This window comes from Barbatula barbatula (assembly GCF_947034865.1).
Source record: "Barbatula barbatula genome assembly, chromosome: 5".
Lineage (NCBI taxonomy): Eukaryota > Metazoa > Chordata > Actinopteri > Cypriniformes > Nemacheilidae > Barbatula > Barbatula barbatula.
This window is the reverse complement of record NC_136769.1, coordinates 2,519,120-2,545,067: the sequence shown is the minus strand read 5'-3', so window position 1 is coordinate 2,545,067 and position 25,948 is coordinate 2,519,120. Positions and strand designations below refer to the sequence as shown.

Here is a 25,948-nt window from a genome sequence, read left to right as displayed (position 1 = left end):
TCTTGAAACAGGAAGGGGAAACTGTAAGGAACTGTAAGGAAAAATCACAAGTTTCGTTTCTGTGAAAAAAGGAAACTGTTTGGTTGCCAAATGTTCTCTGACATCACACCCATAGCACGATATTTGTTAGTCAAAATCATACATTCAAATTTCAGCAATGTTGTATGATAAAATTATGATAATCATGCAAAACAGAACAGAGAACAATGATGATGATGACAACAACAACAACAGCGTACATAAAGTCAGCAAGCACTACAATAGGAATCCTTTTTCTATAACAGTCAACAAAAACAATGTTCATATCATAAGAAAGTAATACACATCTAAGATGACTTGATGGTTAATAAAGGAAAATATCATTTTCTCGGGGGTGAAATAACACAAAAAATTCCACTAGAAAGATTTTTTTTTTGTGTGTGTGTGTTATTTATTGCACACAGATTGTTAAAAAGTAAATTTACTGTGTGAAAAAAGTAAGGGCCAATTACACAAAAAATGAAGTATATCTTACTAGTATTTTTTAGTGTATTGCTTTACAAAATGAGTTAGAACTCTAAGTTAAGGTGATGTTTTCTTTTGCAGAAGCAACATTTCAACTTCAACAAGTGCTCTAGAATATTATAACAACATGTAAAATGTACAAATCCTGAACAATGACACAATACAAATGTATACCCAGAAGTATATCAATAACAAATATATAAGTCAATAGCAAAAATAAGATAACTTATCCAAATATGTAATACACACATCTCTGTGTGTGTGAGTGAGAGAGAGAGAGAGAGAGAGAGAGAGAGAGTCCTGATTTTTCCTTGGTCAACTACATGATGCCTCCACTAGAGTGCAGCAGGAACCTACAGTTATGATCACTAAACAGGTGACACTTAAGGTCACTAAATCTATTATAACTCATCTTCAGACCAAGCTTGTAAAACAACAAGCACATTGTCTGCTTTGCGCGCAGTTTGACATTTTGGTAAAACCTTAAACAAAGTTCTTTACATTAGACACAACATTTAAAACGGATGGCACTTGCGTTTCATTTGGGAAACTACTGACATTAAAGTGCTCATGTATGAAAAAACTTCTAGCTCCATTGTTCACTTACAGTATGCATCATCAATATAAATAGTCTTATGAATGATTGTCTGGGTTAGGAAAACATTTGAGGACAGTTTTAGTTCTTAAAAATAAGAAGAGAAGTGAGAGGAAGATGCAGAAGAATGAGAGTCAGAGACGAATTCAGAAAAACAAAAAGAGGATCCGGGACTTTAACGGATTACATTTCTGATTATAGTGAAAATATACACTGAATGTGTTTACTGCATATATAATATTGATGTTTGCTGTCTAGGTGTAGTTTAGTTTATATAAATATATATATTCAAAGATTGTGAGAGCTACCAAAACACAGCTTAAAAACAGTTCAAATGGTTTTTAATAAAGCGTTATGATCTGTGATGCTATTCATGTTGTTTTGTTGTCTTAAATGTTGAGTTTAGATCAAATATAATCTTTTAATTAAATTACTTCAATAAGTGAGAAGATTACAAACAATACACAACATTGAATACGTCTGAAATGGCCTTAATACTCCACCCCAAAGTGCTCGTGTGCCATGAACTTTTACACTTGTTATCAATGTAGAAACATTGTGTTTACGTGTGAAAATGACTGACGGCGTAATTGCTCTTCAAACGCTGAGATTGAAAAGGATTCAAGTGTTTTCGTGTGAAAATGACTGACGGTGTAATTGCTCTTCAAACGCTGAGTTAATAAAGAGGTTTATGATAAAGACAGTAACCAATCTAAAATGAAGGCTCACGCCGCAGGGTTGGGATGTGTCTTCAGCAGACAGACATCAACACATAATCTAAACGTGTTTCAACAGAATCACCTGCACAAGCAGAAACCCGTAAGCAACAACAATAACACAATAAGACTAAATATTGCTCGCAACCTTTGTGTGGGGCAATGCATGTATGTGTGGGTGAATTCGTATGTATGCATTGAGTGTGTGTAATTGTGTGAACTCCCTTGTCATGTCTTCTTCTCTTGAAACCAAAGCTGCTGAGTCACTCCCTCTCTGAGCATGTCAATGAAAGAGTATGAAGTCGAGGGTCTCCAGGGGCACACACACTGTCACACACGCACGCACTCATACACATGCAAACACGCACGCGTGAACACACACTCACACACGTGCACGCACACACACACACACACGCATACACACGCACGCATACACACGCATTAACCGCACACACACTCACACGCATGCACACACACGCATACACACGCATTAACCGCACTCACACACACTCACACGCATGCACACACGCACACATACACACGCATACACGCACTCACACACACTCACACGCATGCACGCATACACTCGCACGCATACACACGCATACATACACACGCACACACACTCGCACGCATGCATGCATACACACACATACATACACACGCATGCACGCACACATACATACACACGCATACACGCGCGAACACACACTCACACGCATGCACGCATAGACTCGCACGCATACACATGCACACACACACTCGCACACATGCATACACACACACACACACATTTTTGGAACCCAAAAATGTTATTTTATGGCTTCGCTGTGAAGAACTTTTCCTTCAAAGTAAGACTTTATCAAAGTATCTTCTCTTGCGATCCACGAAAGAAAGACTCACATACAGGTTTACAAACACCCAAGAACGTAAAAATGATGACAGAATTGTTTTGAGATCTCTTCTCTCATGTTAGATGAGACACACATACACTGTTTCAACTACCTGTAGCTTTAACGCATTAATACTGTAAAATGATCAAATCCTTGCTGTACACTGAAGAGTGCTGAGCTGAAAGAAAACGCAATAACAGGTAAGAGTTTTAAAGGTTGGACATTTCATGTTCTTTATAAGATTCGGCAACCAATGTCTGCTTTGGGCAAAAACATTTCTCAAAATTCAACATAAAATGTCAAAAGATGCCCCGGAATAATAAAACTAAAAGTGTAACAACTGTTACGATTAAAATGAATTGTGAATAAAGCGTCTTGTAAAAGAAATATGCACAGTGATCAGATGTTATTTACAGCCGTGAGCCTTACAGCCTTCTGATGGCCAAGCAGAAGTTTAGATGAGTCACCGCTTGCTTATAAAAACAACAGTAAGAGTCAGTAACAGTATCAGGTTTTTATGCCACTAATAGAAAAAACGTGAAGATGAATTAATGCAAAAACAGCAATATTACCCACTATTAGTCTTTATAGTCAATAAGAATGAACTGTAAGAATGACACATTTTAACACTTTCTATTATTTGACAATTATCATGATATTAAATAAAATATCAACAGTAATATTAAGATAATGTTTTAATATTTCAGTCCACTGTAATGAGTGCTTGTTTCTTATCATTTTGACATGTGATATGCTCATCTAACTCAGTGTAAAGACAGCATCAGCCTTCATGTTTGCTATGTTTTTGTCTTTTTTATCTTTTCATAATGTATACACGTGCATTTAAAATGACATTAATCTCATAACATTATTGAGTTAAGGTGTAAATACGGTTTCGGCACATTTGAGCAGCATGAAATACAGGTAGTCTGTGTCATAAACCAGATGCTGCTTCTGCAGAATGAATATGACTGAATATAATGAGTCTATGTCTTTTGTCTTTTACTGGAAGTCAGTTACAAATAATGTTTTTCAATGATATATTGTATAGTATTACAATATAGTTATTTTTATTATAAACATGGAATGCATATTATAGCCTTTTAAAATGTGCTTTATACATTTCCAATTTTAATTTTACAAAATACAAAAGATATTTACAACATAAATAATATTTACATGTTTACCACCTAATTGTATGGTTTTATGCATTGTTGCATGAGAAAATGAGAAAATTGCATGAGGCATTTTTCGTGGTAAAACCCACAAGTCTTTATTTCACATTACACAAAAATAATGCAATAATATATGTTACACAAGTGTAATATTTGCTGTGATAAATAACACAGCATTCTAATACTCAAATTGCACTTAAAAATAAAGAATTACAGTATTTAATACTTACTGTGATTAAAACTACAGTCATACTGTGCTACAGCAACTTACTTGCCAATTCCTGCCAGCAAGTTGCTGTAAATTTCACGGTATTATTTTTACAGAGGCGAAATCAGAAACAAAATCTCAATCTGATCTCTGTGTTATTCTTATCTCTAAGAAACAATCGTGATATCTCACATAAATACACAAATAAACTATGCGACAAATAAACTCACATACACACATCACATTAATCTATCAGCTTCACAAACTCCTGCCTTCATGTGTTACAATCAATTTACTTTAATCCATTCTCATGTTTCTGCCTGGAATCAACATTTGATATAGATATTTTATTTTCCATATTTCATTTGTTTATTGACATAAACATTATTTTATATTTCATTCTATATTTATCCCTTACTCTGCACCTTAATTTAATTGTACTCTACTTATTGTATGTGTTTTGTTTTGTATTGTCAATGCTTTGGCAATATTGTAAGAACACACAATCATACTAATAAAGTACCTTGTAATTGAAAATTAAAAGAGAGAAAAGGGTTGAACCATCTTCATTAGAGAGAGAGAGAGAGAGAACACACGTGACTCTGTGTTAGGTGTGTGAGAGAGGGTTTAAAGAGCGGGCGAGCGAGCGAGCGAGAACACAGAAGAGACACACAAGACTCTGATCATCATGGACGCAGGTGTGGACCACACAGAGACCATCACAGATAAAGAGGTGTCTGTGATCCAGGACACGTGGAGACCCGTGTACGAGGTTAAAGAAGAGGCCGGGGTGGCTGTGCTCGTCAGGTACAGTCTTAAGATCTTCTGTTTGTCCTTCAGATGTCGACCTGTTGATCCATCTGTCTCTCTCACTCTCTCTCTGTCTCTCTCTCTCAATGTTTTTCTTTTTTTATTATTTATTTACTTGTTTAATAACTTTTTTACTCACTTGTCGATTTCACTTTAAAATAAATAAAGAACTTTTCAATCTCTTTGTCTTCATCCGTCTGTTTCTTTCTGTTTGTGTCTATATGTTGCTCTCCCTCTTACTGTCTGTCTGTATCTGTCTGTCTTTAGAAAGCATATACGCATTTACAAACAATAAACACACTAAATAGCAAAAGTTATATAAGAATTGATAAAACTGTCAACTACAGGTGCTCATTAGGAATAAAATCTAGAATCTTGTAATTTCATGTATTTTATATAATTATAGATTATTTCCCTGCAGTCATGTTAATAATAGTGTTTCACGATGCCATAGAAGAACATTTCTTGTCTCTGCACTCTTTGACCTCTGAACTCATCGGGAGGGAGAGACACTTGCGCTTATTCTGAAATGAAAGTCTGAAAGACGGTTTGGTTTTGTATGACTAGTTGATATAATCCCAATATTTCAAAACAGTTTAAAAACTCAATAAGACGTTTCCTACACTTGAAGCGTGACAGAGAAGCAGTCAAGAATATGGAGGTCCGAGGCTTCAATGGGTTCGTCAGGTAGGCATCCTCTGTGAAATTTTATTATAAATAAATTATATATTTATAAAAATACTTCATTTATTAGATGTGATTAGATTCAACTTTATTGTTATTACAGGAAATTTACAGATGGGTAAATACCAGGGGTATTCAATTAAAGTTCCAAGAGGTCCGGTCTTTATATTGTCTTTCAAACGGAGGTTGATAATTAAGTAAAATAAATAAATATTTAATCAATTTAACCCAGCTGGATATACTGTATTAAAGATCTTTTATCAGGCCATTTATTTCATATTTTGATATATGTATGTGTAGGCTCTGTGATTTTAGGGGAATGACCTTAATAGAACTCTGAACATTCATATCTTAAACTACATATCCGTTCTATGCCATTGTTACCTTTTCACTTTCACAACTACTTCTATCTTTAAATAATTTCTCAATTAAAACGTTGTTCATTACAAAATGTAAACCTGCTTGTGTGGCGGGAGAGAAGCAGCGTGCCTGGTCTGATGAGTCTCGATTTCTGTTGAGACATTCAGATGGTAGAGTCAGAATTTGGCGTAAACAGAATGAGAACATGGATCCATCATGCCTTGTTTACCACTGTGCAGGCTGGTGGTGGTGGTGTAATGGTGTGGGGGATATTTTCTTGGCACCTTAGTGCAAATTGGGCATCGTTTAAATGCCACGGCCTACCTGAGCATTGTTTCTGACCATGTCCATCCCTTTATGACCACCATGTACCCATCCTCTGATGGCTACTTCCAGCAGGATAATGCACCATGTCACAAAGCTCGAATCATTTCAAATTGGTTTCTTGAACGTGACAATGAGTTCACTGTACTAAAAGGCCCCCACAGTCACCAGATTTCAACCCAATAGAGCATCTTTGGGATGTGGTGGAACAGGAGCTTCGTGCCCTGGATGTGCATCCCACGAATCTCCATCAACTGCAAGATGCTATCCTATCAATATGGGCCAACATTTCTAAAGAATGTTTTCAGCACCTTGTTGAATCAATGCCACATAGAATTAAGGCAGTTCTGAAGGTGAAAGGGGGTCAAACACAGTATTAGTATGGTATTCCTAATAATCCTTTAGGTGAGTGTATGTTATGTATAGACAATCCAGTAGAGCACTGAACAGTACAGTAGTGCAAATAGCAAGATTTAGCCAGGTGTGCAGTGAGGGGGGAGAGGAGAGTGAAGCTGTATATTAGGGCAGTGGGATCAGCGAGTTCAAAAAGGAGACAACTCTGGGAAAAAATAAGTTCTTCAGTCTGCTGGTCCTGGTCTGGAGGCACTTAAAACGCCTGCCGGGGGCAGAAGAAAAAACAGTGTTTGGGCGGGATGAGAGGAGTCCTTAAGAATGCTGCGAGCTCTACGCAGACAGCGTTTCCTCTGGATCTCCTCAATGGCTAGAAGTTAAATCCCTGTGATGCGCTGGGCAGTTTTCACCAGCGGCTGCAGTGCAAGAGAGCAGCTCCCTTTCCAAACCCTTTCCCACAGTTGGTCATGATGCCCTCTATTGCTCTATTGTTCTTTTTAGTGTCCTCAGGAAGAAAATGCGCTGGTGAGCCTCTTGACCAGGCTGGAGGTGTTGGTTGTCCAGGACAGGTCCGCTGAGATGTGGATCCCCAAGATCTTGAAGCTGGAGACATGCTCAACAGCCATCCCATTGATGTGGATGGGGTCATGTGTGTCTCTTGACTCTTTCCTGGAGTCTACAATGAGCTCCTTTTTTGGTTCCAAAGGTTGGGGTTTCAGGGGAACGTCACGCACAACCTGAAGTACCTGTGCACCCCTCCAGGGGGTGTATTCCTCTTTCATTGATCATTCTTTTATCATGACAGGACTTGATGTACCTCTCTCTCTCTCTAGTAGTCTTAAGAATCAGAGAAACACGAGTTCAGTCTGATGACAGTGATATTGTAACGGAATGTTACCAAGGAATGCAGACGAGAGTAGATCTGCAGGCAAAACACTTTAAACTCGTAGTGATTGGGTAAAACAGACAAAGAAATAAAGCAAAAACATAACATTTGGCATTTAATTTAAAGGCAGAGTAGATCGTTTGGAAAATGCTAACGTTTGTCTGTTAGCAGTGCAATCATACAATACCTCCCTCTCGCGAATCACCATCCAAAGCCAGCACATCACACATGAGCGCTCTGATGATTGCGCAGTGGGATGCAAAACACGCTGGCTGAAAATGTACACATGACTTATCATTGTCCTTTGAACCGAGGGTAGTAATTGGTCCAACGTTATTTGACCCTACGCCTTTCATAGACGATATATAATTATAAAAACACCAGTATTTCACTTTACTTATTATATCTGCCTCCTACTTATTATATCTCTCTCTGTCTCTGGATGTAAATGTGTTTGTCAACAGGTTTTTCACAAACACTCCATTGGCTAAGCAGTACTTCGATCAGATCCGTGACGTCCAGGATCCAGAAGAGATGCGTAAGAATGCTCAACTCACGAAAAACGCGATAAACACCATGACGTCCATCAACATGCTGGTAGAGAACCTTGGTGACAAAGACAAAGTCAACAGCATTTTCCATGAGTTGGGTGAATCACATGCACTCAAATTCAAGGTGGACCCCAGTTACTTTAAAGTGAGTGAAATCATGCAGACTGAATGAGACAGTGTATACCACATGTTCAACTGATGTAGTCATATAAGCTATGGTTGTTAATAATGTTGTGTGTAGAAACTGTACGCTACTAAAATTACAGTAAAATAAAAAGATGTGTAACATAAAAGTGAATGTCCTTCGTGTTTTTGTCGTAATATTGCAGTGCTTTTCTGTAATTGGATAATCTTTGACCGTATTTCAAAAATACATGAAAAAATAATTACGGTAAAATTGCCATAAAAAGTAAAATAGCTATTTTACAGTGTAGTTTTTTATTCAAAGCATGTTTGTACCTGGACGTTGAATTCATTCTAATCTTCTGTTCATCTACAGAGTATGACTAAGGTCATTCTGGATGTGATGTTTGAAACTTTCCCACAAGTCTTCAAAGCAGCGTCAGTGAAGGGGGTGTGGACTAAATTCATGAGCATCATGTGCTTCAAGCTGAATAAAGTCTACACTGAAGTTGGCTGGAAATCCAACAAAAAATCTGCTTAACTGGATGAAATTAATACCAAAATGCAGACGGGTGGTCCCCTTCTTTTTTATGCACTGAAATGATTCTTAAACGGTAAAATAGACATTGATTGTAAAATGAATTTAAATAAAGCTTCTCTTCTTGTGTCATTCTGTTAGATTTTGTCATGTGTCATACGAAAGACGGATATTTCACAAACCAATGTTTGTTAGGACCTGGAATGTTATTACCCCATCATGATGTCATCACGTCGTGCATGTCTCACCTGCTGTACGGTTTCATCAAACAATACACATGAAACCTAAAAAAACACATTTAATTTACTTAAAACGGTTAAGTTAAGAACATAATCGTGCAGTTAACATGTCTATGTGCAATTCATGAGAAGTGACTTCATACACCTGTTAAAAACACACAAAAGTCTGATCATGTCTCATGTCAAACGGTCTTAAGTTATAACATTTTCACATAAGGTCAAATCAATGAAACACAATCTATACAATTCTCTGTGATAAACTGTTGAATGTTATTAGGAGCCTGATATTAATATTAATAATATTTTTCAGGGGTTTTACGCGTGTTTGTATGTTAACCTGAAGAAATATTCAAGCTCTAAACTGATAATAGAGCCTCGCGATAACATGATAATACGTTGTGTTGGAGGATCGGAGTCAAATCAGACTACTTGCTATGTTACATTATCATGTCGACTAATGTTATTCACAACTTACAACTTTAGTCCAAAAATATACAATTTCCTTTAACAAGCATAATGTAATGCATATTTTTACATTGGCTTTTAACATGCATTACAACATACAAACATATTCTAAAACATCAATTTAAAAATATTACATGGAGTTCTTCAACGTTTAAACGGGAGAAAGATAAAGCGAGATAAAGAGTAAGATGAAGAAAACATTTAGGGAACCAGAAACGGACTGTGTACAACACAACCTGTTGTCAAATACTTAAAAAAGCTAAAGTTGTACTTTATAAACTTTAGTTCACATACCTGTTTGACATATGAATGGTTCGAACAATACTTGTCCATTTATTACACTGAACATTAACATAGTAAAATGGTTCTTAGTAGCAATAAGAACAGATATATCCAATGCTTCTGTTGCTAACAAAACCTTTACAGTGCTAACAATCACGACAGTTTTCATTTAAGTCAATAAAAAAAGAATCTAACAAAGTCAAATTCAAGTAACTAAAGCTCTCAGGTGTCCCAGCATTTAATAATAAGCTATATGAGCATAATAAGACTATAAGGATTAGATTTATTGGTTTTATTTAGTTATTCATTAGTATATTTTTCTCATTGTCACGACACACTGGTGGAAATGGGCCTATTGTTTTTTGTGATTAGATTTGTGAGTGTGGATCGGATGCACACTTATCTATCCCATGATGCCACGGGAGCTGAGCAACGGTCAAACTCCAAAAGTAAATCAAATAAATACAGCGGAAAACGTTAAAGCGGACGTCTGTTTTTAATGTAAGTGCCAACAAATGAATTTCTCGTGACTAAATTATGTTTTTATCAACACTCACGTGTAGGTTGTTGTTATACGTAATAGGTCAAAGAGCATACGGGTCAAATGACCATAAACAATGGTAGACGCGGTATGTCCGAAATATATTCATACTACACCCACTCTATATACAACGTATTGTTTTAACAGCCGATAGATACGTATTCAAATTCAGTACGTACTGTAACAGTTTGCGATATCTGATGACCTTTTCAGAACACGTCTATACAAGTCAGCACTCCATATCCAAGGAAAGTTAAAAGAAGTTTACTTAAATATGAAATCTCTGTTATGACTGGTTCACCCTCAAGCCATCCGAGGTGTGTATGAAATTTCTCACGCATAACCATAAACAGCAAGACAAAACAAGGTAGATTCACAATAACCCTGAGGTTATGAAGAACAATCGTCTCCTCCGTGGTGGACCCGCACTACAGGTCGAGGGGGAGGTCTTGCGATAATAGTCTCCACGCTCACATTGAAAACTTAAAGAGGAAAAGCATCAATAAGGACACCATCATATCCATTCCAAAGGACCGACACGCATTCCCTTCATGATGACATCCAACATTTCAGCATGAACCTAAAACAAACAGATTTAATTCTAAAAACAACAAGCTATACAGATATGGATTTTAAAATGGCATGTTCAAAAGTTGAAACTTCTAGGAGCAAAGCTTATAAATTAACTAATGTATCTAAAAACACAGATGCTTTGCTCTGAAACATGCAGGGCCTACATTTAACTGCAGCCTACATATGATGCAATATGATTTCACTTATATTTACATGAGTATCATGCAGCCCTACAGTTCATTTGTATTATCATAATGTAAAAAAAAAAAAGTTATTCTAAGTTAAGTTATTTTCTTACATCACACATCTTGATTATATCAGAAGTGTCCTCTGAGAAGAAGAATCTGTTCTGATTTGTGTCCTACATACAATCCTAAGCAAGAGTGAGTAAATGCAAATCTTAAAGTAGAATGCTTAGTTTCATACACATAGATCAATACAATTGTATTCATACCTCCTGGCATCTAGTCCATCGAAGGAATGACTGCAGCAAACCTGTAGGGACTACTCTATTGAACTCTGCACTTTTCTGAAATAGACATATGAAAAGTAAAGTGGTAACAAGATAATTGAATAATAAAAACAAGCCAAATCGATGGACAATTGAAAATAATTCTGAAATTCAATTAGTTTTTCGGCCGACATTTGGAGCTGCTATGTGGCACCGCTGTCTTTACTACAGTGACACCGTCATCTTTTACTCTTCAAAGTGCAGTGCTGCAAGCTAACCAGTTTTGTGGGTCACACACCGGTCACAATAGCTGGATCAATTGAGGGAATGCTTGTGAAGTGGAATCGGATGCTCTTCGATTGTTTGTTTAATCTGGGGCTTTTTAACTTCGGCTTTTATTGAATTTATTATTGTTTATTGCCCTGCTGATATACTGTCACTGATTACTGCGTTCATACCAGCTACATCTGGCTCCTTTGCTTCTCTACCTGACTTTCCTGTGTGAGCCAAAATGAGGATCAGCAAGTCAGCGATACTCGTGTGGATGGCTGCGCTTCTCCTTACAAATTACTCGTCGGCTCTGCGTCAATACTCGACTGCTGAGCTTCTCAAACTCTGCTTCAAGCCGACTGCCTCGACGTTGCTCTCTGGCTCGGAAAACGCTCACTTACCCTTTCGGAGATATCTTCATCGTGGGTCCCGACGGAGTTTCAACATCGATGCTTCCACCTCAATCAACTCCTTCTGGTCCTCATCTCGCCGTCTACCGAGATCATCCAGCAGGAAGGTGGACCAGAGTGTGCTAACCAGTATACCCAGGTCTGCTAATCCCACAAGAACAACCTTAATGATCTCCATTTTGGATTATACTACATCCATTCACTTTTGGGCAAATTCACTTTTCTCCAGGATTTCATCAATGACCGCAAATATGACTTCTTTAGTTCGATAGAGACTTGGTAAAATTACTTTTCCCAGTTAAATGAAGCGACTCCCCCCGGGTTTGTTTACAGCAGTGAACCCCGCACTACAGGTCGAGGGGGAGGTCTTGCGATAATAGTTTCTATTTCTATACTTTTAGCTTTTCTTACATTTATATCATCTCTTTCCCCTAATGTTATCCTCTTTGGTGATTTTAACATCCATATTGATAATGACAATAACTACCTCACAAAAGACTTTATATCATGCCTTGATAGTTTTGAATTGCAGCAGTTTATTCATTTTCCCACCCAATCAAAAGGCCATATACTGTATTGGATTGTGTACTGCTTTGATGTCACTCCTTTTAATTGTATTGAATCTGACCTTTCCATTTCTGATCATAAACTTATTTCATTTAAGGCGACACTGTTCAGAACGAAATGGTTACGTAAAATCTCTTTCGGTAACATCAGGTCCATTGACCCAGCAGCCCTAGATTCTGGTATTGCCAATCTTCCCAATATCGACTTCACATCCTCCCCTGATGAACTGCTCAGTCATTACGATTGTGGCCTACACCATCTCCTCGATACCCTGGTTCAGGCTCTGGTAACTCTCAAGCACTTTTTTCACTGGTGCATAAAACACTTCGTCTACCTGTTTCTCTATCACCTCATTTTTACTCCACTGCCTCCTGTAATTCTATAATGAAATTTTTTACTAATAAAATTGATCGTATACATCAACAGGTACCCCCTCAGATCCCAACCTTCAAACTATCCTCTGATTTTCAAATATCTTCATGATCATCTTTTATCTGAATTTACTCTCCCCTCTGCTGCTAAAATAACCAATTTTGTTCGCAAATCTAAACCATCAAGCTGCCAACTTGATCCTCTCCCGACTACATTGGTTAAAACATACATTCACTCCCTGACCCCTCTTATAACTGCAATTATCCATTCCTGGCTTATCACTGGTATCGTTCCGTCACCCCTCAAATCAGTAATAATAACCCCCATTCTTAAGACGACCTGGAGACGCCCCCAGCAACTTGAACAATTTCTGTCCAATTTCCAACCTCCCCTTCCTTTCTAAAATTCTTGAAAAAACAGTTGCTTCTCAGATTCATGACCACCTCACCCACAACAGTCTCTATGAACAGTTCCAATCAGGTTTTCGTCCCCTTCATAGCACAGAAAGAGCTCATCTTAAGAAACCAATGACCACCTCACGGCTGCGGATTCTGGATTATTAACAATCCTCATCCTCCTGGACCTGAGTTGGGTTTTTGACCCCATTTCCCACACCATCCTCATCAACCGACTAGCTTCTCTTGGATTATCTGATACACCCATGCACTGGTTTAAATCATATCTCTCTGGCCGTACTCAGTTTGTGAAACTTAAAACCTTACGATCCCACTTTGCCCCCCTTTCCCCTGGTGTTCCCCAAGGCTCTGTACTTGGATCCCTTTTGTTCATTATCTACCTTTTCCCTCTTGGCCACATTTTTCGTTAACATAATATCCACTTCCATTGCTATGCAAATGACAACCTTCTCTACCTATCCACCAAACCCACTACACCCCTCCCTCCCACCCACCTCTCTATCTAATTGCCTCCAGGAAATCAGATCGTGGTTCTCTCTAAACTTTCTCAAGCTCAACAGTGACAAAACTGAACTCCTCCCTATTGGCACCAAATCCACCCTCTCTAAAATAAATGATTTCTCCATCTTCATTGAAAATGTATCTGTGTTCTCCTCCCCTCAGGATAAGAGTCTGGGTGTCATCCTAGATAGCACTCCGTCATTTCAGTCCCACATTGATAACATCACTCGATCAGCATATTCCCATTTACGTAACATCTATCGCTTACGCCCATCTATCTCCCCCAACAGTGCTGAAATTCTGGTCACCTCCCGCCTAGATTTTTGCAACTCTCTCCTCTATGGTCTACCTGACAAATCCGTCCATAAACTACAACTAGTCCAAAACTCTGCTGCCCATATTATTACCAGAACCCCCTCCATCAGTCACATAACACCTGTTCTGCAGCAACTTCACTGGCTTCCCCTCGGATACCGCATAATATATAAGATTCTCCTCCTTACATTTATAGCCATCAACATTCTTGCCCCTAAGTATCTCACTGAGCTCCTCCATATCAAGATACCAACCCGTTCTCTCAGTTCCACTTCCTCCATTCAGCTCATCCTCCCACATGCTCGTCTGGTTACCATGGGGTTTAGAGCTTTCAGTCCTTCAGCCCCACATCTCTAACTCTCTGTCTCATTACATTCAACACCACGCATCCATAACCATTTTCAAAACTCAATTAAAAACTCATCATTTCATACAGGCATACTCTCTTTAATTTTTAATTAGTTTTGACTGTAAGGACCCTACTCTTCAACCAGTTCTTTTTAATAGTATTATTATGTTATTATATTGCCTGTTTTCTCTGATTCAATGTTTAATGGATTGAGTGTTTTATCGTTGATTTTGTAAGGTGACCTTGAGTGTTGAGAAAGGCGCCTATAAATAAAATGCATTATTATTATTATTGTAGTACATCATTTGTAATTCAAAGTAATATTACAAGTTTTACTTAACTAAATAAAATGCATGTGAACTTGAAGTAACGTGCTAACTAGAAAGTATATCTCCAGATGTCTTTATTTTTATTGATTTCCTGACCTGCCTTGACTCTTGACATCTTACATTTTCTGGGAGACGAGGCTTTTATGATTAACAGGAATCACTGTCTAGTTCCTGCATGTTGAACTTGGCTTTAAAACATACAGTAGGCTATGGTGCCAAACACTTCAAAACATCCATCATCATTAAAGTAGAAACACTAAAGCAATAACTTACAGGTTGCATGTCAATAAATGACCTCTGAAGACCTTTCCTCCTCTCTTGTGAATAGATGGGGGTTTCTTCTTTTGTGTTCTACAGAAAGTCAAACAGGATTGAAAGGACAAAATGGTGAACAAAGGATGAAATAATTTAAATGTTTAGGCGTACTCTCACTTTAACATTGTCTTAATAAAAATGTACTTACTTTTGAAGGTGTCTATTAGATTATCAAGATGACATTCAGACAATTTCTCTTTTACAAAGAGAACTTTTTACAAAGTCAGTCACTAGAATTAAAATCCAGATGAAGTAAATCAGAATTTCACAAAACTGTGCCAAGCTTTTTAGGACATGTGTTTATTGAAAATATATCATGCAGTCAATTGAGAACAATACCGTTCAATATCCTCTTCCAACTTTTACATTTGAATAATTTGTTAGTTTATATAGCAGAAAAGATCATTTGGCTTCCCATGGCCACTTGTCTTGATACCGAGCATATCATTAACTTCAATGGGTTTTAAGGGGTAAACATGAGGAGAAAAGATTGCATGTCCCTGGTGTATGTACTCAACTACTATCAAACTCTACAAAGTATTTAAAATAATTCTGGTTTTGACAAAAACATTACAGAAGACACATAAGGACTTTCACTGAACTCACACTTTCACTTCTCCTGACAAATGATCCTAAAATACGAATGAAACGTTAAACCAGCAGACTTTCCACACACAAATCATTACTGGACGTTATGGTTACAACTACGTAAGGATTTAAAGCAATACGCGTTTCCTCCTTCCCTGATAGCACACGTACATCTGGCAGACATCTATTTGATATTTGCATTTTCATCTGCAAGACATCTGGCAGACGCTGTTTGCTCATCTCCCCTACATCTCTGAGACGTCTGCTGTCATATAGACCTCCAGAAGATGTCTGTAAGACGTGTGTGATTTAGAATGGATGTACAACGGCTCTTTCTAAGATGTTCAGCAGGTGTTTTAACACAGCAGATGTTTTCCAGATCTTCAGATCTTTAGCAGACATCTTACAGATGTACCTGTGCAATGAATCCACGATGGACATGATGTGAACATTAACTTTTGTGTATCCGACTCATTTACTTCAGGATTTAAGCTTTCAACTATATTTATGAACTCCGTGTCGAGGCTTTTGTATTCCTTGCGTTAACTATTATCAGGCCTGGTTCTGGGGTGCTAGAGACCTCCGAGATGAGTGACAGCTTTTTAAGTCATTATGAAGGGAGTGCTGGTTGTGCGGTTTCTGCGCTATATATAATCCATCAGAAAAAAAAACTGGTTTTTCATGCAGCTATAAACAACAGCCACATACACGCTGCAAAGTTTCGGGAATAACATCAGCATATAAGAGCGGGATTCACTCTTGAAAATGGTTGACATGTCAATGTTAGTTAGTGAATAAAGATGACTTTTTTGGACTGAAATGGTTGAATATTCTGCTAACTGACAGACTCACTCATAACAACCGTTGCCGTCACCTACTAGACCTAACTATATAATCTGCGCTGTAAACGTAGAAAAATCAGTAACACACAGACTGACAGCCGGTCTTGTCACAATTCATATTTTTAATATCTAATATTAACTAGTTTCTTGCATTTAAGTCCTTTGGAACAAACATTATTATCACAAAGTGTCAATCATCCAGTTGTTTTTGGGAAAATGGTAAATACTACATTGAGCATTCAAAGAGCATCTTAAAAATGAAGCTGATAAAATAAACTCAAGACTGCACTCAAGACTGTTCAGTTGTCTCATCTATGGGTCTCTTTGTACTTTTCTTTCAAAGAAACACCTCTTCTTTACTCTATCGCTTTATTTGTAATGGAGTGAATGATGTGTCTAAAAATGACATTACATTCTTTTGATAATGTAATGAAAACACGATACAATTCTCATGATCATCACATTTATTTCTTGATCTTGTGTTTTAAGCTCTATTCGCTGTTTTTGCCACAATGTTTTTAAAAGTAATAAGCCCTATTGAGCTGCACTACGAGAGATAAGAGATAAAGTCACTGAACCCAACGGACAGAAGGAAACTCATTCAAAAGCGACGTGTTGTCTCCATCTGCTGGAAGATGTTTATAAAACAGACGTTGTATATGTCAACATCAAGCCTAACCGATCGGATCCACAAAAGAACCTAAAGTTTTGTAGATGATAATCATTCACATCTTTCACACTAAATGTCATTTCTCCTTCTGTAAATTGAATTATATACTGTACTTGTAACTTGTTTATTTATGCAGACTGTGTTATTCCAGCTGGAGTAAGTTTTGGCCTCACGAAACACAGCAGTTCAATGGAATAATGGTATGCACAGTCGATATAAAAACTGGATGAGTAACAACTTTTTATTTCTGAACTCAGACAAAACAGAAGTTTTACTTATTGGACCGAAATCAGCCATATGTAACAACCTAGAATACTGCTTAACTATTGACGAATGTTCCATAAAACCCTCATCGTTAGCAAAGAATCTTGCCGTTATATTCGACAGTTATCTGTCATTTGAGAGCCATCACAGCTGGAATTTATTTGTTCTAAAAATGTTCTAAGAATTACTGTTTTCAGTAGGTAGTTTCTCTCCACATTAAACTAGAGAGAAACGGAGAGTGAGTGTGTGTGTGTGTGTGTGTGTGTGTGTGTGTGTGTGTGTGTGTGTGTGTGTGTGTGTGTGGATTTTAGCAGTAAAGTGCTCGTGTGTGTCTGCTCAAAGTTAAGACGTCCTGATCTTTAATGGCTCAATTCATCTTGTTTAAAAACACTTTAGCCATAAAAACAAACAAGTCACTTGTTGATAGACAGTAAGAGAATAACGCACAGCTTTCTACAGAAATCCATTTCTTTGCTTTTCACAACACACATCGTTTCATATCAGACTATGAATGCAAATCCGGCTGAGATGTTGAAGGAGAAGCTCAGATTTAAAGACTTATACTGTATTTATAAATGTATTCATCCTCACATTATTTCAAACCTGTATGAGTTTCTTTCTTCTGCAGAACACCAAAGATATTTTGAAGAATGCTGATGATCGAAAAACACTGAACTCCTTTGTTTTCCATTGTACAATAAAGGTGCTTCACGATCCCATAGAAGAACCTTTTTCTCTAAATGTGTTATGATCACGGGGTGAGAGCGGGTAAGGGCTTAACAGACTTTTAATAATAAATGACAAAACAAAAACCCACAAGGGGGTAACATAACATAGAAACAGGAACAAGGATTGACTGGACTGGACTAGATGGGACTAGACAGAACTGAAATAGACGGGATGGGACTAGATGGAACTGGAAGAGATGGGACTCGACGGAACTGGAAAAAACGGTACTAGACGGAACTGGAATAGACGGGACTAGACGGAACTGGAATAGACGGAACTGGAACAGACGGGACTAGATGGAACTGGAACAGACGGGACTAGACGGAACTGGAATAGACGGAACTGGAATAGACGGGACTAGACGGAACTGGAATAGACGGAACTAGACGGAACTGGAACAGACGGGACTAGACGGAACTGGAACAGACGGAACTAGACGGAACTGGAACAGACGGGACTAGAGGGAACTGGAACAGACGGGACTAGACGGAACTGGAACAGACGGGACTAGACGGAACTGGAATAGACGGAACTGGAATAGACGGGACTAGAGGGAACTGGAACAGACGGGACTAGACGGAACTGGAACAGACGGGACTAGACGGAACTGGAATAGACGGAACTGGAACAGACGGGACTAGACGGAACTGGAATAGACGGAACTGGAATAGACAGAACTGGAATAGACGGAACTAGACTGAACTGGAATAGACGGACCTGGAATAGACGGGACTAGACTGAACTGGAATAGACGGGACTAAACGGAACTGGACCAGACGGGACTAGACCAGACTAGATTTAAATACAAATAACTGGCCTGGACTAAATTTACTGAAACAGGAACTCACCACACAATCACAATTGAAACCACAAGGGCATTAAATAAGGGACCAGATCAAGAGGGGAACAGGTGAAGTACATGAACTAATTAACAGGCAATAATGAGGAAACGAGAGGATGGGAACAGAGACGAGACCGGAGAGAGTATAGAAGGCCAAACCAACAATAATCGCCTCTCTCCACATTAAACATGAGGTTCTGTCATGATCCTGCCACTAGACCAAGAGAAACCTGACATGTGGCAGAATCACGACATAAATGGTTCCATAAAGAACCTTTAATATCTGAAGAACCTTTTTGTTTTACAAAAGGTTCTTTGTGGCAAAAAGAGTTCTTCAGATTATGAAAAGGTAAGAACGAGGTGGTTCTTTGTGGAACCCAAAAATGTTATTTTATGGCTTCTCTGTGAAGAACTTTTAAGCACCTCTATTGTTAAGAGTGTATGAACACAAAACCAATGAGAATTTATCAAAGTATCTTCTCTTGCGATCCACGAAAGAAAGACTCACATACAGGTTTACAAACACACAAGAAGGTAAAAATTATGACAGAATTTTACTTCGACACGTAAGCTTATTTGCTTTAGAGGCGAAATCACAAACATATTCTGAATCTGATTTCTGTGTAATTCTCACAAAACAAACTGTTTGATGGTTTACAGAAGACCACGTGTAAGAGCGAGGGAGAGCACAAGAGAAAAAATTAAGAAAGGGGCAGACCCTCTTCATTCAACTGCGACTCTTCTCCCATTCAGAAGAGAGAGAGAAAACACACGTGACTCTGTGTTAGGTGTGTGAGAGAGGGTTTAAAGAGCGGGCGAGCGAGCGAGCGAGAACACAGAAGAGACACACAAGACTCTGATCATCATGGACGCAGGTGTGGAGAACACAGGGACCATCACAGATAAAGAGGTGTCTGTGATCCAGGACACGTGGAGACCCGTGTACGAGGTTAAAGAAGAGGCCGGGGTGGCTGTGCTCGTCAGGTACAGTCTTAAGATCTTCTGTTTGTCCTTCAGATGTCTACCTGTTGATCCATCTGTCTCTCTCTCTCTCTCTCTCTCTCTCAATGTTTTTCTTTTTTTATTATTTATTTACTTGTTTAATAACTTTTTTACTCACTTGTCGGTTTCACTTTAAAATAAATAAAGAACTTTTCAATCTTTTTGTCTTCATCCGTCTGTTTCTTTCTGTTTGTGTCTATCTGTTGCTCTCTCTCTCTCCCTCTCTCTCTCTCTCTCTCTCTCTCTCTCTCTCTGTCTGTCTGTCTGTATCTGTCCGTCTTTAGAAAGCACAGAAACATCACATATACGCATTTACAAACAATAAACACATTAAATATAAAAAGTTATATAAGAATTGATAAAACTGTCAACTACAGGTGCTCATTAGGAATAAAATCTAGAATATTGTAATTTCATGTATTTTATATAATTATAGATTATTTCCCTGCAGTCATGTTAATAATAGTGTTTCACGATGCAATAGAAGAACATTTCTTGTCCCTGCACTCTTTGACCTCTGAACTCATCGGGAGGCAGAGACACTTGCGCTTATTCTGAAATGAAAGTCTGAAAGACGGTTTGGTTTAGTAGGACTAGTTGATATAATCCCAATATATAAACTCAATAAGACGTTTCCTACACTTGAAGCGTGACAGAGAAGCAGTCAAGAATATGGAGGTCCGAGGCTTCAATGGGTTCGTCAGGTAGGCATCCTCTGTGAAATTTTATTATAAATAAATTATATATTTATAAAAATACTTCATTTATTAGATTAGATTAGATTCAACTTTATTGTCATTACAGGAAATTTACAGATGGGTAAATACCAGGGGTATTCAATTAAAGTTCCAAGAGGTCCGGTCTTTATATTTTCTTTCAAACGGAGGTTGACAATTAAGTAAAATAAATAAATATTTAATCAATTTAACCCAGCTGGATATACTGTATTAAAGATCTTTTATCAGGCCATTTATTTCATATTTTGATATATGTATGTGTAGGCTCTGTGGTTTTAGGGGAATGACCTTAATAGAACTCTGAACATTCATATCTTAAACTACAAAACTAGTGACAACATGCAAACAGCAAATATAATGTAACAATTAAAATGCTATTTAACAATTAAAATCATTAACAGAAAACAGAGTTACTGCTAAATGATCCGTTCTATGCCATTGTTACGTTTTCACTTTCATACAAGAACTACTTCTATTTTTAAATAATTTCCCAATAAAACGTTGTTCATTACAAAATGTGAATCTGTTTATGAAAACCCTACATTAAATCATCCTTAAGAATTCTGTGAAAATATAACAATATCTTCAATATTGACTCAATAATGCCAAATCTTAGTGAAATCAATACTTGAAATTAATCTTTGATGCTTGATATAACAATCTATTAGAATATAAGATGTTAGCCTGGGTTTTCACAGGGTTACACATTTTTACATGCTGATAAATAATGCTAATGCTAAATGTAGATAAAAACGTTATAGTTAATAAAATATCACAAATCTGGTTGAAAGGTTGGAGACAGACAGTAAACAGACTGATGGATACAAATGCTTTAATATTCGCTGCATTTTGTTTACTGTTGTGTGTCCATTTAGCTGCTCAGCGTGTCTGCACTAGTGTTGCTAAAATAAGCATGTGTTTGCTGCTCTTCATGCGGTGCGTCTTTGGCGGGAGAGAAGCGTGTTTGGTGGTCAATAGAGATATAGCGGCAAAAGATCAATTACATAAATGTTCCTGAGAGCACGTGTGATGTGATTCTCCGTTGTGAAGATGCACGGCTCTATTTAAACAACCAAAATAGTTTAAAGTTTTAAATGGTTTATTAGTCTTTGTCTCCCTGTCCTGATGGAACGAAGCAAAGGTCCGGATCGAGACCGTGGTCTGCCTTTTGAGGATGACTGGTATATGCCATGATTATATAAGTAGTGAAAAGTAGTGCAATGGATATAGAGTACTGCAAATTAATTATGGACTGTATCCCACCTTCATCTGCCAGGGGCAGTCGTGACCTAATGTTTAGAGAGTTGGACTCGTGACCAGAAAGTTGCCATTTGGATCCTCAGGGCCGGCAGCATGGGCGAAGCTAGCCCCTTTTTAGGGGTGCTTCAGCACCCCTAAAAAGAAGCTCAGCACCCCTAAAACTTGGAGTAAGAAATGTTGTTATTCTAAAAAAAAATTGTCTTTTACAAGGTTAAATTATGTCCAAAACATGCTCCGTAGTTTTTTGTTTAAAAATGTATGTGTTAAGGATAAAAAACATCCCCGCTTAGCAAATGGTGTCCTCTACCTCTTCTCTTCTTCTACTTCTCCTCTGTACCTGCACCGCTCAGCGCGACCGTCATCCAGCGCGAAACACACGCGGAGTGAGAACCCGTTATGTAGTGTTGTGACTCAACTAAGTTGCTCCAAAGCTGTCTCACACTTCTTTCCTTTTACATAGAGTTGTTCCGATTGTGAAACCATATCGGTGAGTACTGGAGTCAGTATCCTGAATCACCTTGGTACACCTATAAGTGTTTATTTTCGTACTATTTTAGTCCAGCGTGTCGCCGCCGCTGTGGAGTAGCACAGGACCTGGGTGATTCGTCCATAGTCATAAACGGAAAGAAGTAGCGCCGGTTACAATGTTCTTCCGCAAGACGCATTCAGTTCTGTTTATTAACTGCTAGAGCGTGAAACAAATACAACTAAACTGCGGACCTGTGTAGTGTGTACATGTGTCTCTGTTGTTAAAGTTTATCATTTTAACAGTCTGGAGTCATGTAAACATGACGTCACGTGCGTCTTTTCTGGTCGTCATGGAAACGTGATCGCCCTGGCGTTTGGACCAGTGTCAGAGGAAGTGATTCTTTCTGAAGCGCAAGAGTGAGGCTGGTACAGTTCAGATTCGTGTTCCCTTCACTGAAAGCTGTTATGCGGTCTTTTAGTACCTCGCGTCGGCTCCATACATGGCTCAGGAGGACCACAGGACAAAGCAGACTCCAGCACCTAGCTGTGATGTCTATTGAGAAGGAGTTGCTTGAAATAATTGAACCCCAAATGGTCATTGACAGGTTTGCCAGCCTCAAAGTGCGGCGACATAGATGAACTCTCCCAAAGTAGAGCAAAAATGGGGATTCAGGGGAAGTTCTTTAAAGATTTCCCTCTATTTCTTTTTTATATCTTTACTTTCTAAGTATTTTCAAGACCTCTGTAAATTATCTGCATATTTTGGACTTTTTTGTTTTACCTTCTTTTTTAAATTTATTTTATTTATTGATGACTTATATTGGTTTATGAAAGTTCAGACTGGCGTGCGACCAGATATGTTAGAGATGGTCATTTGTAAATTATTTACAGAAGATGAATAACATTTTGTTGTCCAAGTACCTGTTACTTTGTTCAATGACAATAAAGTTGAATATAATCTAACCAATCTGATGACTGTTGATACAAAAGGAGGCATATGGAGTTAAGGGTCAGGAAAAGCTGTGTGAAGAAGGTTTTGTGTTTGTTACAGGGAGCTGTCTGTGTGAACTCTCACAATTAAGCTGGTGTCCTGAAAAGGTCTCAAACCTTGTTTGGATGTGTTAGCGACCACTCAATCAGTATTTTAGGTTTAGTTAGTTAAAACGGCTCCGTTCTAACGTTCTTACTTTAAAGGGATTGCCATGCAAGGAGTTCTGTTCTGCAAAAAAAGGTCTCCAAAAAAGGTGTCAAAAAAAATCTGGATTTTGGAGTTAGTTGAATCAATGTTAAAATGATTAAGTTATTTTTCAATAGACACATTTTTAGTTTTTGTGTGAAAAGAGGGTGGGTGGTGGCAGTGGGGCTCATTGGGTGCTCAGCACCCCTAAAGCTCTGACCCTAGAATCGCCCCTGGTTGGCAGGAAACGACTGAGGTGCCCTTGAGCAAGGCACCTTACCCCTACCTGCTCCCTACTGCAGTGATAGCTGCCCACTGCTCCGGGTGTACGTGTGTTCACTGGATGGGTTAAATGCAGAGGTCATATTTCAGGTATGGTTCACCATAACTGACAAATAGGTCACTTTCACTTTCACATCTGAACACACAAGAGTGAGGTTCTCCTCCTGCCGCAGGTTCACTCACAGCATCTGAACTTCATGTTTGACGGCTCGTGATGTTCTGAAGTCAGAGAGAGGTGAAGTGATGCTGAACAGAGCAACTGTCTCATCTCTCTCTCTGTCTCTCTTGAGTAAAGTCTAGTTCTATCTACGCAACAAAAAAAATAACAAGAAGCTGAGAGTCATTAAAGAACAGACGGATAAAATTGAATATCTCACTCTCATGTCCAAACCTGTATGATGTGGAACACAAAGATCTCAACTGAGGGATGAACGAATAATAAGAACGATCTGCTTATCAAACATGTTGCTTTTCCATCTGATCTGTCAGTAAGCAACAAGCACTTGACAGCATCCATCAGTGATAACACAAGTGTTTAATGAAGCTCTTTGTGTTTCTGTGTTTTTTTATTTGACGTGAACTGTCCTTTAAGGTAAGATCTTAAATTACCCAAATTCTTGAATCGCACTGGATTAAAGTTGGATAAATGTGGATGTAAATGTGTTTGTCAACAGGTTTTTCACAAACACTCCATCGGCTAAGCAGTACTTCGATCAGATCCGTGACGTCCAGGATCCAGAAGAGATGCGTAAGAATGCTCAACTCAAGAAAAACGCGCTAAACATCATGACGTCCATCAACATGCTGGTAAAGAACCTTGGTGACAAAGACAAAGTCAACAGCATTTTCCATGAGTTGGGCGAATCACATGCACTCAAATTCAAGGTGGACCCCAGTTACTTTAAAGTGAGTGAAATCATGCAGACTGAATGAGACAGTGTATACCACCTGTTCAACTGATGTAGTCATATAAGCTATGGTTGTTAATAATGTTGTGTTTAGAAACAGTGCTACACTGTAAAAACGTCCTGTAAAAAAACTGTAAAAATACAGTAAAATAAAAAGATGTGTAACATAAAGGTGCATGTCCTTCGTGTTTTTCTCGTAATATTGCAGTGCTTTTCTGTAATTGGATAATCTTTGACCATATTTTACAGTAAAAAAATGATTACGGTAAAATTGCCATAAAAAGTAAAATAGCTATTTTACAGTGTAGTTTTTTTATTCAAAGCATGTTTGTACCTGGACGTTGAATTCATTCTAATCTTCTGTTCATCTACAGATTGTGACTAAGGTCGTTCTGGAAGTGATGTTTGAAACTTTCCCACAAGTCTTCAAAGCAGCGTCAGTGCAGGGGGTGTGGTCTAAACTCATGAGCATCATGTGCTTCAAGCTGAATAAAGTCTACACTGAGGTCGGCTGGGAATCCAACAAAAAATCCACTTAACTGGACGAAATTGATACCAAAATGCAGACGGGTGGTCCCCTTCTTTTTTATGCACTGAAATGATTCTTAAACGGTAAAATAGACATTGATTGTAAAATGAATTTAAATAAAGCTTCTCTTCTTGTGTCATTCTGTTAGATTTTGTCATGTGTCATACGAAAGACGGATATTTCACAAACCAATGTTTGTTAGGACCTGGAATGTTATTACCCCATCATGATGTCATCACGGCGTGTATGTCTCACCTGCTGTACGGTTTCATTAACGTTTAAACGGGAGAAAGATAAAGCGAGATAAAGAGTAAGATGAAGAAAAATAATTTAGGGAACCAGAAACGGACTGTGTACAACACAACCTGTTGTCAAATACTTAAAAAAGCTAAAGTTGTACTTTATAAACTTTAGTTCACATACCTGTTTGACATATGAATGGTTCGAACAATACTTGTCCATTTATTACACTGAACATTAACATAGTAAAATGGTTCTTAGTAGCAATAAGAACAGATATATCCAACGCTTCTGTTGC

The 25,948-nt window shown here is 38.1% G+C and overlaps 2 protein-coding genes across 2 annotated transcripts; both read left to right on the top strand.

Annotated features, from left to right (window-relative positions):
• The first annotated feature begins 2,489 nt into the window (after positions 1–2,489).
• LOC306894276 (cytoglobin-1-like) lies at positions 2,490–9,880 on the top strand. The gene is made up of 4 exons (XM_079456691.1): positions 2,490–2,908; positions 4,703–4,898; positions 7,971–8,202; positions 8,557–9,880. Exons 2-4 carry the CDS (start codon positions 4,780–4,782, stop codon positions 8,719–8,721), a joined length of 516 nt encoding a protein of 171 aa, XP_079312817.1. The 5' UTR covers positions 2,490–2,908; positions 4,703–4,779; the 3' UTR covers positions 8,722–9,880.
• A 9,936-nt stretch (positions 9,881–19,816) lies between these two features.
• Positions 19,817–25,549, top strand: LOC306894277 (cytoglobin-1-like). Its single transcript, XM_079456692.1, has 3 exons — positions 19,817–20,031; positions 24,648–24,879; positions 25,256–25,549. Exons 1-3 carry the CDS (start codon positions 19,913–19,915, stop codon positions 25,418–25,420), a joined length of 516 nt encoding a protein of 171 aa, XP_079312818.1. The 5' UTR covers positions 19,817–19,912; the 3' UTR covers positions 25,421–25,549.
• Positions 25,550–25,948: the final 399 nt, after the last annotated feature.